Source organism: Panthera tigris, chromosome B2, assembly GCF_018350195.1.
Source record: "Panthera tigris isolate Pti1 chromosome B2, P.tigris_Pti1_mat1.1, whole genome shotgun sequence".
NCBI classification, from domain to species: domain Eukaryota; kingdom Metazoa; phylum Chordata; class Mammalia; order Carnivora; family Felidae; genus Panthera; species Panthera tigris.
Genome location: NC_056664.1, coordinates 39,204,230 through 39,218,512, shown reverse-complemented (window position 1 = coordinate 39,218,512; position 14,283 = coordinate 39,204,230). Strand labels below are relative to the sequence as shown.

Sequence of the window (14,283 nt, the reverse complement as noted above, 5' to 3'; positions counted from 1 at the left end):
CTTCAGATTCTGTGTCTCCCCCTCCTCACACTGTGTGTCTGTCTCTCAATAATAAATAAACGTTAAAAAAAAAAAAAAAGTTCTTATGGCTGAGGTCAGAGATTGCTGCCTGTGTTCTCCTGTAGGATTTTGATGGTTTTCTTACAATTAGATCTTTCATCCATTTTTAATTTGTTTTTGTGTATCATGTGAGAAAGTGGTCCAGTTTCATTCTTCTGCATGTTGCTGTCCAGTTTTTCCAATACCATTTGTTGAAAAGACTGTCCCTTTTCCACTGGATAGTCTTCCCTGCTTTGTCAAAGATGGCAGGTGACCATATTGTTGTGGGTCCATTTCTGGGTTTTCTTTTCTGTTCCATTGATCTGTTTTTGTGCCAGTTCCGCACTGTCTTGATGGCTACAGCCTTGTGATATAGCTTAAAAGTCCGAAATTGTGATGCTTTCAGCTTTGCTTTTATTTTTCAAAATTGCTTTGGCTACCTGGTTTTCTTGTTTGTGTGTGTGGTTCCACACAAATTTTAGGATTGTTTGTTCTAGCTCTGTGAAAAATGGTGGTGGTATTTTGATAGGGATTGTATTACATGTGTAGATTGCTTTGGGTAGTATACAAATTTCTACAAGATCTGTTCTTCCAATCCATGAGCATGAAATGTTTTTCCATTTCTTTGTGTCCTCTTCAATTTCTTTCATAAGTGTTCTATAGTTTTCAGAGTACAGGTCTTTTACCACTTTGGTTAGGTTTATTCCTCGGTGTCTTATGGTTTTCGGTGCAATTGTAAATGGAGTCAATTTCTTGATTTCTCTACATTGATTTTGTATCTTGCTGAGTTTGTAATTGCTGAGTTCTAGCATTTTTTGGATGGAGTCTTTTGAATTTTCTACATAGAGTACCATGTCATCTGTGAATAGTGGAAGATGGACTTCTTCCTTGATGATCTGGATGCCTTTTATTTCTTTTTGTTGTCTGATGGCTGAGGCTAGGACTTCCACTACTATTAAATAACCATGGTGAGAGTGGACATCCCTGTCTTGTTCTTGACCATGGAAGAAAAGTTCCTAGTTTTTCCATATAGAAGATATTAGCTGTGGGTCTTTTGTATGTGGCCTTTATGATGTTGAGCTACCTTCCCTCTATTCCTACTTTGTTGACGGTTTTTAATTGAGAAAGGATGCTGTATACTGTTAAATGCTTTTTTTGCATCTATTGAAAGAATCATATGGTTCTTATCCCTTCTTTTATTAATATGGTGTATCACGTTGATTGATTTGCGAATATTGAACCACCCTGCAGCCCGTGAATAAATCTCACTTGATCGTGGTCAATAATTATTTTAATGTACTGTTGGATTCAATTTGCTAGTATCTTGGTTGAGAATTTTAGTGTCCATGTTCATTAATGATATTGACCTGCAATTCTCCTTTTTAATGGGGTCTTTGTCTGGTTTTGGAATCAAGGTAATACTGGCCTTGTAAGAGTTTGGAAGTTTTCCTTCCATTTCTATTTTCTGGAACAGTTTCAGAAGAATAGGTATTGACTCTTCTTTATTTTATTTATTTATTTTTTTTAATTTTTTTTTTTTAACGTTTATTTATTTTTGAGACAGAGAGAGAGCATGAACGGGGGAGGGTCACAGAGAGAGGGAGACACAGAATCTGAAACAGGCTCCAGGCTCTGAGCTGTCAGCACAGAGCCCGACGCGGGGCTCGAACCCACGGACCGTGAGATCATGACCTGAGCCGAAGTCGGACGCTTAACCGACCGAGCCACCCAGGCGCCCCTATTGACTCTTCTTTAAATGTCTGGTAGAATTCCTCTAGGAAGCTACCTGGCCCTGGACTTTGGTTTGTTAGGAGATTTTTGATTATTGATTCAATTTCTTCGCTGGTTATGGGTGTGTCCAAGTTTTCTATTTCTTCTTGTTTCAGTTTTGCTAGTTTTATGTTTCCAGGACTTTATCCATTTCTTCCAGTTCACCCAGTTTGTTGGCATAATTTTTCATAATATTCTTATAACTGTTTATATTTCTGTTGTGTTGGCTATGATCTCTCCTCTTTCCTTCATGATTTAATTTATTTGGGTACTTTGTCTTTTCTTTTTTGAGAAGTCTGGCAGGGGTTTATCAATTTCATTAATTGTTCTCAAAGAACCAGCTCTTAGTTTCACTGATCTGTTCTACTGGGCTTGTTTGTTTCTATAGCATTCACTTCTGCTCTAATTTTTATTTCCCTTCTTCTGCTGGCTTTAGGCTTTATTTGCTGTTCCTTAGGTGTAAGGTTAGGCTGATATACATGAGACTTTTCTTGCTTCTTGAGGTAGGCCTGTATTGCTACATACTTCCCTGTTATAACTGCCTTTGCTGCATCCCAAAGGTTTTGGACTGTCGTGTTTTCATTTCCATTTGCTTCCATGTCTTTTTTTTTTTTTTTTAATTTCTTCTTTAACTTCCTGGTTAACTCATTTATTCTTTAGTAAGATGTTCTTTAACCTGTAAATATTTATGGTCTTTCCAAAATTTTTTGTGGTTGACTTTCAAGCTCCGTAGCATTGTGGTCTGAAAATATGCATGGTATGATCTTAATCTTTTTGTACTTCTTGAGGTCTGATTTGTGACCCAGTATGTGATCTATTCTGGAGAACGTTCTGAGTGCACTGGGAAAAACGTGTATTCTGCTGCTTTAGGATGAAATGTTCTGTAGGTATCTGTTAAGTCCATCTGGTCCAGTATGTCATTCAAAGCCATTGTTTCCTTGTTGATTTTCTGCTTAAATGGTCCATTGCTGTATGGGGCGCCTGGGTGGCTCAGTCGGTTAAGCGTCCGACTTCGGCTCAGGTCATGATCTCGCGGTTCATGAGTTCGAGCCCCGCGTCGGGCTCTGTGCTGATGGCTCAGAGCCTGGAGCCTGTTTCGGATTCTGCGTCTCCCTCTCTCTCTGCCCCTTCCCCGCTCATGCTCTGTCTCTCTCTGTCTCAAAAATAAATAAACGTTAAAAAAAATTAAAAAAAAAAAATGATCTGTCCATTGCTGTAAAGGGAGGGGGGTGTTAAAGTCCTCTACTGTTATTATCAATGAGTTTACGTTTGTTAATTGATTATATATATATATACATATATATACATACACACACACACACACACACACACACACACATATATATTTTTGGGTGTTCTCAATTTTTACCTCAGGTGTGTAGCTGGATTTCAAAACTCCAAATTTTAGGGGCACAGTGCAGACCCATGCTGATCCTCTGGGGGAGGGTCTCACCGTGTGGTGGCTGGTGCTGGTTTGTTCTACACAGGATTACATGATGCTAGGAGTTTATGGTAAAGCGCAGCTAAAAGCTGGCTTCCAGGTTAGCTGCCTTCAGCAGGTGCCTCTGCTGCTATGCTAATTAATGCGGCCGCTCAGTGGCACCCACCTTCTCTTCTGTCCCAAGAAGCAGTGCCACCTCTCCTAAATGCACTCAAAAAGCGGAACTGTTGCTCCCTGTGCAACCCAGGAGATCTTCAGAGCATGCTGTCTGCTCACAGGCCTCTGCCCTCTTCCCCCACGGGAGAACCACTAAGCCAGCCAGGCAGGATTCTAACAATGGTGTGGACTTTCAAAACTTTAGACTCTTAGCTCCACTGCTTGCAAAAACTTGCAATAACCAGCCCTTCTTCCTTTCCCAGTCAATGGTTTTGGGGAAGAGCTTTTCTTGTGCATTCCCCTGCACGCTGCTCTCTTGCTCTCTCTCTCCATGATCAGTGCTCCCTCCCCTCTGCAGCACCCACAGTTCTTTTTTCCCCCAAATCAACTCTCTGCAGTTTCTACCTTCCACTATGTGGCCATTTTTCTCCCTTTGCATGTGCAGTTCTCTCAGGCCTCAAGATTTCTTAAGTGTTCAGAATGGTTTGATATTTATCTGGCTGTTTTTGAGGGAGGATGCAAGCACAGGGTGCCCCTACTACTCTGCCATCTTAACTCCTCCCTCACTCATAATATTCCTATGATCTTTTCATTTCTGTAGAATTGGTAGTAACATCCTCACTTTCATTTCTTTTTTTTTATTAATTTTTTTAAGTTCATTTATTTTGAAAGAAAGAGAAAACACAAGCTGGGGAGGGGCATAGAGAAGGAGAGACAGAATCCCAAGCAGGCTCTGTGCTGACAGCACAGAGCCCACCATGGGGCTCGAACTCACATCCTGTGAGATCATGACTTGAGCTGAGATCAAGAGCCAGACACTTAACCGACGGAGCCACCCAGGCACCCCTGCCTCCACCACTTTCATTTCTGATTTTAGTTACTGAGACTTTTTCTTTAGTCTATCTAGCTAAAGATTTTGCCAAGTTTGTTGATTATTTTCAAAGAACCAACTTTTGGTCTCATTTGTTTTCTCTATTGTTTTTCTATTTCATTTATCTCTGTTCTTTCTTTTTGGCCAGCCTTAGGTTTAATTCATTCTTTTTCTCATTCCTTAAGTTATAAGGTTAGGTTGTGGATTGTCAATCTTTCTTATTTTTTTTTTTAATTTAAAAAAAAAATTTTTTTTTAATGTTTTATTTATTTTTGAGACAGAGACATAGCATGAATGGGGGAGGGGCAGAGAGAGAGGGAGACACAGAATCGGAAGCAGGCTCCAGACTCTGAGCCATCCGCCCAGAGCCCGACGCGGGGCTCGAACTCACGGACCGCGAGATCGTGACCTGAGCCGAAGTCGGACGCTTAACCGACTGAGCCACCCAGGCGCCCCAATCTTTCTTATTTTTTAATGTAGGCATTTATAGCCATAAATTTCCCCCTGAACACTGTTTTTGCCATGTCCTGTGAATTTTAGTATGTTGTGCCTTTGTTTTCATTCACCTGTACTTTCTAATTTCTCATGTAATTTCTCCTTTGATCCATTGTTTATTTAAGAGTATACTGTTTGATTTCCACAATTTGTGACTTTTCCACTTTTATTTCTGTTGTTAATTTCTAACTTCATCCCACTGTGGTCAGAGAAGATACTTTATATGCAATCTATCTAAGACTTAATTTGTGACCTGACATATGGTCTTTCCTGGAAAGTGTCCCAGATGCACTTGAGGAAAATGTTTATGCTATTGTTGATTATTCTGTATATGCTTGTCTTATCTAGTCGGCCTATTGTTTTATGTAGTTTATTCCTTTACTTATCTTCTACCTGGTTGTTCTGCCTATTGTTAAGAGGAGGAGGGTACTGACGTCTCCAACTATTATTGTAGAGTTGTCTATTTCTCCCCTCAAATCTGTCAGTTTCTGCTCCATGTATCTTGCTGGTCTTTGCACCTCTGTGATCAGAAACAGCTATCAGTGATCTCTGATTTTAGAGGACAAGGTCCACTTTGCTCACCTTGGCTCCTATAAACTGCTCATAAGCTCCTCTAAGACACATGTGCAGCTGCCTGCTAGGGTACTGGGTAGCTGGTACTGGGCTAAAAGCAGAAACTTACTGAAATTAACTTCAATAGAAGTCTATGCCTTCCCCTGGAAGTAAAAAGTTTTCAATAAACTCCAGAGTTCCAAAATAGTTTATATCAAATTCTGCCAATGCAATTGTTGTGTAGGTGGGGACACAGATTCCTGGTATGTCCTGCTCTGCCATCTTCCCAGAATCTGCTACCTAGGTCTTCTTAACTACTTTTCCCAAATACTCAGCTCATAGTTGGCACTTAGGAAGTAGTAGCAAATAAATAAGTAAACAATTTAGTTATCTGAATCTATTTCCTGAGTTTCAAATAGCAAGGAATACTTATTTTAGTCATTAGGTTTCTTTTTCCATCTATTCATATTCTATGCCCATTTTCCTACTGGACTGTTATTTTCGTATCAATACATAAACGTTCTTTATGTATTTTGGGTACAAACCCAGCTTTATGTGTTAATATCTTCTGCACACCTGCACCCTTTTATTTACATTTTGATGTATATACGTTTTTAAAGTAGGCAAATCAATTTGGTTTTTATGTCTTTAAAAAAATTCTTCTCTACCCCCCCAATATAAAGAAAATTCTCCAGGAAATAAAGTCTAATAGTTTCCAAGTATGCTTTTTTACATTTAGACCTGTGAATCTACCAAGTATATAGTATGAAGTAGACATCGATTCTCTTTTTCTATGTCATTCTTAAACTACTTCTTCACTGATATTTTATACTATTTTTGTTAGATATCAACTTCCAATATTCTTGCCTTTTTTTTTTTTCCTCTTTCTACTTTGGTTCTACTGTCTTTATCAAGCCAAGGATCTTAACCCAAAATTACACTCAAAGTTAGCATGTATCTGGACATCTGCACCTTTTCTAAGGGGATATAGGTTTCACTGGAATTCTAAAATACAGCATATAATTAAAAAAAAAAAAAGGTTAAAAAAAAAACACACAACAAAACAAACAAAGGCTAAAAAATACTCTTCTATAGAATTGTACCTAGAGCTTTATACAGGTTAACAGAAAAGAATTTCTCCAGGATGGTGTGACTATAGTCCTACTTGGGAGGGAAGGCAATGAAATAAATAACTTCTCAAAGTCTCTTAAAGGCCAAAAAACCCCCTCATAAAATCACAGAATTTAGAGCTGGAATGAACCCTAAGAATCACCTGATATAAACTCCCATTTTTGGATGAGAGTAAGGACAATCAAATGACTTGGCCAAGATCAGAAATCCTGTTTAATGGCAGACTTGGGAATGAAAGTCAGGTCACTGCACTCACAGTACACTATTCCTGGTGTTCTATCACACTGTTTCTATTTGACAGTGGAGAGGAAGGTGTGACAAAGAGGGCTAAGAGGAGGCCATAAGAGGAAGGACAGAAATGAAACAGCAGTATGAAGCTGCGGCAAGCACACTCACAAAACACATTTAAAGCCTCATACATTCATGCATGTAGCAATGTGGAAACTATTTTTAATCCTAACTACAACTCTATCTTGGCAAAAATATGCCAATAGCCTTAAAAATGATCTTACCCTTTGCTCAAGCAATCCTCCCACTCCAAAGAAATTACCTTAAGAATTCAACTGAAAAATGAAGCAATCGCATTCAAACACATTTACAGTAACCTTACTCATAAAAGCAAAAAACCAAAAATAAAGCAAAAAAAAAAAAAATTCTCTGAATACACTTTGCAAATTATAAATTCTGATTCATCAAATTGACCAATCATCATAAAGGGATTAAAGGCGGTAAGAAAAACTAAATTATTAATGCGATCATTTTAACTGTTAAAATGAAACAGATATACAAACCTATACACCCACGGGTGTTTGGCTATTCATTACAGAAATCACTTAGTATGTATTTCTCTGCAAATTATTTTTTACTAAAAATACTTCAATATTGACTACCTCCCCAGCCAACAATTCATCCTTTTCAATAAGGACAAAATATTCCATATATGGAGTATGATGTATTCAGCCATTTCTTTATCCTTATTGATGAAATGAACATTCAGGTCACAAATTTTTTTTTTTTTTTTGCTAGTACAGTGTTGCAATAAATGTCTTTGTACATTTCCCCATACACAGATGCTCTTCTTCTTACACAAAAGATTCTCAGAAGTGGGGCAGAAAGAGCAACATTTTATGCTTATGTACTTAACAGCGAGATGCCTTCAGAATTTTAAATTATCTATAATGATGAGTGTTTCCTTTTCCCTGCATACATTCTAGCATGGATATAAACTCTTTTTAATTTTTACCTACTTGATAAAAATTACTCTAGTTTTTAAAAACTTGATGCCACAGAGGTGCATGTCTTGTTTTTTACCTGTTTTCGGTTTTGGAATCAGTCTCTCCTGTGGCTTTACCTAACTACTTTACTGATCTGTTTAAAGAATCCGCTTCTATTTACCCTTCCGACATTTTTGGTATTTTTCTTCTTTAATTTTAATCTACTGTCTTGCTCATTTTATTCTTTTCCTAACTTTATGAAAGAAATCCCAGCTTTTAGTTTTTTTAAAATAAAAGTATTTAAGGGTTATAAATTTTGCTCTAACTATAGCTTTATGGGTGTGCAATGGGATTGGACTGAAATACTTTCTTTTTCATCACCTACTAGGTAATTCAAACTATAAATTACTTGGAACGAAATGAAAGGATGACATCCCTGACCAAAAACTACAATTTCCAAAGCACACTGTGAATTCCCTCCCTCAGTTCCCAGAAGCTCTGACAAAGATCAAACCAATGAATTACTTCTATTAAACTAGACTCTCATCTTTTTGTATTCTTAACGGGCTCAAGATCATGTCTCATATGTTAGTCCTTCCCAGAAATGCCCAATTTCTATACAGCTCTGCTTTATATCACGGATACCACAAAAGTAGAAAAGTGACTGTGAATGTAGGCTGGCAAACACTTAAACGTAACATCAATTGTCTAACAGTTTCTAACAACCTCTTCTTTAAGACCTCTATTCTGATACTCTGTTCAAACATTTTTTGCATCACTCACCTGCTGCAAACCCTGTGTCCCAGACACAGGTACTTGCATGATGGTTTGACCTTGTCCACCAGGGACAGCTTGGACCATGATGGGTTGGCCAGTTGATGTGATTAACTGGCCTCCACTGACCTGTACCATTAATGGCTGCCCCTGGACCTAGAATGAAATAAAATAAGAAACAATGAAGTAACATGAGACACAAAATGGTTTTCACCAAAAGATAATCACTGGAATTATTCTGTGGCCTTGGTGGAGGGGGAAAAGGTAGGAGAGACACCAAGGAAGTAAGTCTCAAGTCCTTGTCCTTAAGTTATCTTCTTCAAAAATACTCTGACTAAACACCAAGTTGAAGACTTTAAGGTCAGATATAATGAAGTATATTCAGGGTCGTCAGGAAGTCTCCACAGATATAAGGCATTTATCAGCAAGTATAGGCTAAATCCACACAAACTACTTATCAAAATATTCAGACTATGTATCTTTTGAGACCAATATTCAGGAATAGTTTCTAGGGAAGGCTGGAGAGGAAGCAATGACGGGGGGGGGGGGGGGGCGGGGGGAGTTGATGGTGGTGACGGTGGCTGAGTGTAAATTCTAAATGACCTGGAAGGAAGAAATCAAACTACCCAGCAGAGACTGCAGGAGGCTGGGTAGCAAGCAGCTCTGGAAGCTTATGGAGAAGACCCTTTTTCTCCACAGTCTCTCAGGCATAAATGAAATATACAACTTCTACCCTCTTCATCTCACTCTGGGACTTCTAGTCCTATGGTTGTTTCAAGAGCCCACTAGGAAAAGGCCCAGAAATAGCTTCTGGTCAGTTTTCAATCTCTGTGGGAGAATTCCTCATACTGGACTCTGTGATATCTGCATAGCTGTTTCAGTTTTAACAGAAGCAGTGATAAATATGGGAATTACACACTCAAGTGTACCAAAGATCTCCCAAGTTTCAAGCTCTTCGAGTAAATGGACTACTCTAGAAGTCAAGGCATTATACATGCTCTGTAACATCCTGAGTCCCAATATAAAAATACCTAACTGAATGCATTCTGGAAACCAAAAAACAAGCCATGTTAGAAGTAAAATGGAATGTTCAAAATAACAGCTAGAAGTCCAAAACTTTCATTTACAGATGCTATCTTTGTTTTGAGGAATTATTCGTAGCAGAACACAAGACTTTTCACATGACTAAAAGATTCATTCTTAATGCCATTGCAAGTATGTTTAAATAACAGTAATTGGTGAAACGATTAATCTTCCCTAGACGAACCAATTAGATATTAAGGCCCCCTCCTCACCACCACCACTGCCAACACCAAATGCGTCAGAAGCTTCAGGAACGCTGAAATCCTAAGTTTTATAAACTGTTCAGAGAAATTCCACTTTACTTTTTAAAGGACTTTACAATCCGATTCTCTCATGTTTTCTCCTTTCCTTATCAAATTAAATTCCCTTTGCCACAGTCATGCTTGCATATACTCCATCAGAAAGGACTGTTCTGAATATTTATTACATGAATAACTGAGAGAAGTATTTAAAGTTCTTCAAAATAATGAGACCCCTAGAGGAAAGGTCTTCATCATCTCCATAAGGTGTTGCCATTTCTAAGAAAATCTACTAAGTGAGAAACCCACGTTTTAAGGCACAACTGTTCATAATTTTCTGACTACCCATCATCTTAAACTTCTCCCCTTACTGACATGCTAAACGTGTAACTGATAAACTGTTGGAAGACTCCAAGGAGCCCACTCTGTTTACGACATATGAGTGATTACAACGACACATGCATCAGACAAGAAGCCATACAGTTAAGAGCATGTTACATTCCCATTCCACAAGTGGTTAATGACAATACTGTTTTATATATCAAAAAGATGAAGCAAGCATGAGAAGCATGAACAACAAGCTGTTGAAGTCAGAGGTTCGAACACAGTTTGGGAGCACCTACAAGCTTAGCCTTTTGTGGCCTAATTTATGTTCCGAATGGACTGCAGGGCATCATCAGACATGGTGGCAGGTGTGGGGCTGGGGCTGAAAGGTTAACGTAAAAGGATCGCAGCAAGGGGCATGTAACTGCAGGACGTTGAGCAGCACTAATGAGATGCCAGTTCTGCATTCTAGGTCCTACTTTGAATCATTTCCATTCACTGGAGGAAAAAAGGCAGGGCACTCAAATTTTGCCAATTTCTCAAAAATACAGTCATTTTAATCAAAGTAACGGGCAGACACAGAGAAGACTTATGCTTCTACTCTCGTTTTTACATAGGAACTGGCCAAAACATACCTCCAATTTCGGACATTTAACTTGGCCATATATATATAACGTTAGGGGAACTGCACTGGTTAAATAAGAGTTCTTATAGTGGCTATAAGACTTGAGACTTCTAGAAAGCATATGCCACCTCTGTCCAACCAAGAGGTATAGGATAGTCTTTGCAAATCTAATAATAAAATAGGTCATGGTTTCCCCAGGAAAGGTAGTGAAAAGGCAACAGTTAAGAGATTAACAAGATTCACTGATTAGATAAACCTTGCCAAGTACAATGATTATTTTGAGCTGAGTTGCCCTTTTAATGAAAATAAAACGCCCTCTAACTCTAGGTATTTTCTGTTCCACTATCACACAAATTCACAAAAGTTTACTATGCAATCTGATTACAGAGCTTGAGCTCCAAACAGATTCTAATGCCACTTGTAAGAATTTCTTCGTGTCACTTACACCATTTCCTTGCCAGGTATCCCCAAAGACACACAGCAGCCAAATTCAATTTTCAGGAAATGGACACTGAGGTCACTACATGACTAGGCATGAAACATGAGGAAACTGGAATCTTATAAGCCTCAAAGACAAGTTAACAGCATCAAAGACATGCAATTGACTTTGCCATTCCTGCTTGAGACCCTACCACAAATAGCACCAGACGTGAGGACAGGAGAAGTTCATGCAGTGCTTACAGAGAATCAGAGAGGGCACCACTACCTGGAGGGTCTGGACTTGCTGGCCTGAGGCGGATGCCACCTGGGCCTCAGTCTGCAACTGGACAGCAGTGACACCACCCTGCTGCTGAGAACAGGAACAGGAAGAGCTTGAAATGTATCAGGAAGGAAATGTATAGGTCAAGACATGAGAACACACCTTACCTCTTACGGGAGAGGGAGGGAGTCTTCTTTGAACAGTCCCACCCAGCGGAGGACTTTCAAACTGCACAGACTCCCTATACTGAAGCTCTTTTGTTGTGGGTAGCAAGCAGGATTAAAGATATTAGCCCTTGTCCCCCGAGTGAAACTCAAAACACACTTCCATGACTCAATCATCAAAATAGTTGTCATCATTAACACAAAAATATTTAATGCAACCCTTCCCCCCAGAAATAAGCATTTGATCCTTCTGCTTATCGTGATTTTAATGCTCCTTTTATTTCCTCAAATGAGTTCACAACCACAAAGTTATCAGGTTTCTACAGCTTTGAAGCTACAATGAAGAATTTCTGGGACTTAAATACAATCACCAGATAGAAAGAATGAAGCAATCACTGTGAACCAAAATCATCTTCATGCTGGTCAATGCTCTCATGTCCCCAAACTAAGATTACTTCTACTCAGCTGGATTACCTGGGAAACACTGTTTTCAGTGATTTAACCTAATATTTATAACCTCTAATGGTTAAGTTCTAACAGAATAAGAATTTGTCCATCAGGGCACTGGTGTGAATAGAGGGCCCTTTGTGGAATCCCCTTTCCTAAGAAGGCGGTTGAAGGAAGCTGCCAGAGCCACAGCAGCTGTGTGGAAGGAAAGCCAGTGAAGGAATTTAAATAATTACTCTTTTAATCAAGAGTCAGTTCTTTCCTTTGATCATTAGATGGTAGATGTCCTACCATCTACTTTTCTCTATTCTCCAAGTTCCCTTTTGGAAACAAAACATTCCCAATCTTGGCCTCAGGTCCAGTCAATGAATGAAAAATTTCTTTTCTTCGAGGGAGAAAACCAAGTAAACTTTTTACTAAAAGGAAGCCAGGAATAGAGCGTCAGAAAATGTCATCTCTGTATAAATTCAAGAAATGAATCTATCTTAATCAGGAATAAACCGGCAGGGAATTCCTTTCTAATATGAGCTTACCCATAAGAGTGGTTGTCTAAATATTAACCTCATGTTGATCTAGAGCTTTTCAAAATAAGCATCGTGGCGGATCGAATCGAAAACCAGTGGATTTCTTGGAAGTGGGCTATCTTGGTTTATCTACTGTGGCCAAAGCCTTAAAAGATCACAGGCTAGCTTCATCAAGAAAAGAAACAACAAAACTGAATCCAGAAAAAACGCAAAGTTCCAAATTTCCATCTGAGAACAGACTATTTTGACTTTTAGTAAAATAAAATGGGCAATTTCATATTAAACCAGGTTCCTGTAAAGAGCAAGTTCTATGTGGTTACAGACTGACTACAGACTACAGAGCTCTGAACACATGATGAGAGAAAGCGCAACAAATCCAATCTTCAAAAAGCACTTCAGCACAAGTCACCAGACCTATTATTCCTAAGATCTGGTACCTCTAAATCCCCACTTAAGCAGTGCCAGTATTGGCCCCATCGCTGTGCTGTTTAAAGCAGTTTTACGTCCATACCTGCTGCTGAATCTGTCCAGCCTGCACAACAATCTGCTCTGTCGAACTATTGCTGTTTGCTGTATACTGCTCCATGATCCCTCCAAGTTAGAATCCTGGCCACAGTGAGTTTCACTCTGGAGGTCCTAGAAGACTGCAAAACGCACTCCTATTAGAAAGGTTGGGAAAGAAACTAAGTGAGATTGTTAACAAAAGCCTCGCCAGACGATTAACATCGATAACTTACTGCTGTGCTTCATTTGTAAGAAAACTGGGGAAGAGAATAGGAAATGTTCATTTTGATATCATTTGTATCTATGATTACAGGGCACACTCACGCCAACAACATCATAATGCCATTTCACATGCCTTAAAAGTGCTTTTAGTCATTTCTTACTGGCAGCCTTACCTTTCAATACTACCAGTAGTGCAACACTTCCATCTTAGAAAAATACTCCTTAAACTACAGTGTCACTTTGTTGCAAGACCCATTTAACACTAGTTCCCAGGTCTGCACATGACTTCAGAGGAGAAACAGTTTCTTCAATTTATAACATACATTTGCTGCCTGCCAATACTATACCAAAGGGGTTACTCCAGTTCTCTACATATGGTCTGCAATTTAAAACTTCAGGGTTTATTGCTTAGTAAGTCAATTACCCAGACCTGAAATCAACCATTTTGCTTATCAAAATCTTCATTAAGTAGATAGCTCGAACAAAGGCTTAGCGTTTTGCATTTTAATTCAGAGGAAGGAATAAGAAGTTATAGTAATGGCAAAAATGATGTTTACAGATTAAATAGAAGGAAAGTTTTATACAACATATTGAGGCTATGAGTTCCTCTAAAAAGAACTTAAGTTTCCTTCACTCTTGCATTTGAATGCCTAGTAATAGCCTACCCTTTATTATATAATTTTAATTCTCTTTATGGCAGTTTCCAAACCTATACAAGAGTAGCGAGATCATTAATGAACCCCACACAGCCATCTCCAACTCTTACCCATGCTCAATCCTGTCTCACACAACTCGTCCACTTTCCACTCACCCCTGAGTTACTTTGAAATAAATCCCAGACACTGTATTATTCCAAAATTCTGTGAACACTTCAGCATCTATCTCTAAAGAGTAAAGGCTCTTCTTTTGTCTTTACCAGGTTATCACAATATTGTCTCTACAGTATGATTTCAAACATTACAAAATTACTAAGTCTTTAATATTATTGAATATCCAGGCCTTGCTCAA

General features: G+C 38.7%; 1 protein-coding gene across 13 annotated transcripts in view; it reads right to left on the bottom strand.

Moving 5' to 3' along the window:
* The window catches only part of NFYA (nuclear transcription factor Y subunit alpha), a 32,863-nt gene that overhangs the window by 13,375 nt on the left and 5,205 nt on the right, over positions 1 to 14,283 (bottom strand). For 4 of the 13 annotated variants that reach the window (XM_042986293.1, XM_042986300.1, XM_042986291.1 and 1 more), the window contains exons 2-4: positions 13,061 to 13,208; positions 11,418 to 11,504; positions 8,453 to 8,599 (exon numbers count right to left, since the gene is read on the bottom strand). In XM_042986293.1, the coding sequence (XP_042842227.1) occupies positions 8,453 to 8,599; positions 11,418 to 11,504; positions 13,061 to 13,135 (309 nt within the window). In that variant the 5' untranslated portion in view covers positions 13,136 to 13,208. Of the gene's footprint in view, positions 1 to 8,452; positions 8,600 to 11,395; positions 11,505 to 13,060; positions 13,209 to 14,283 lie in introns of those variants that run through there. The other 9 variants (XM_042986292.1, XM_042986295.1, XM_042986297.1 and 6 more) reach the window with 6 other exon arrangements.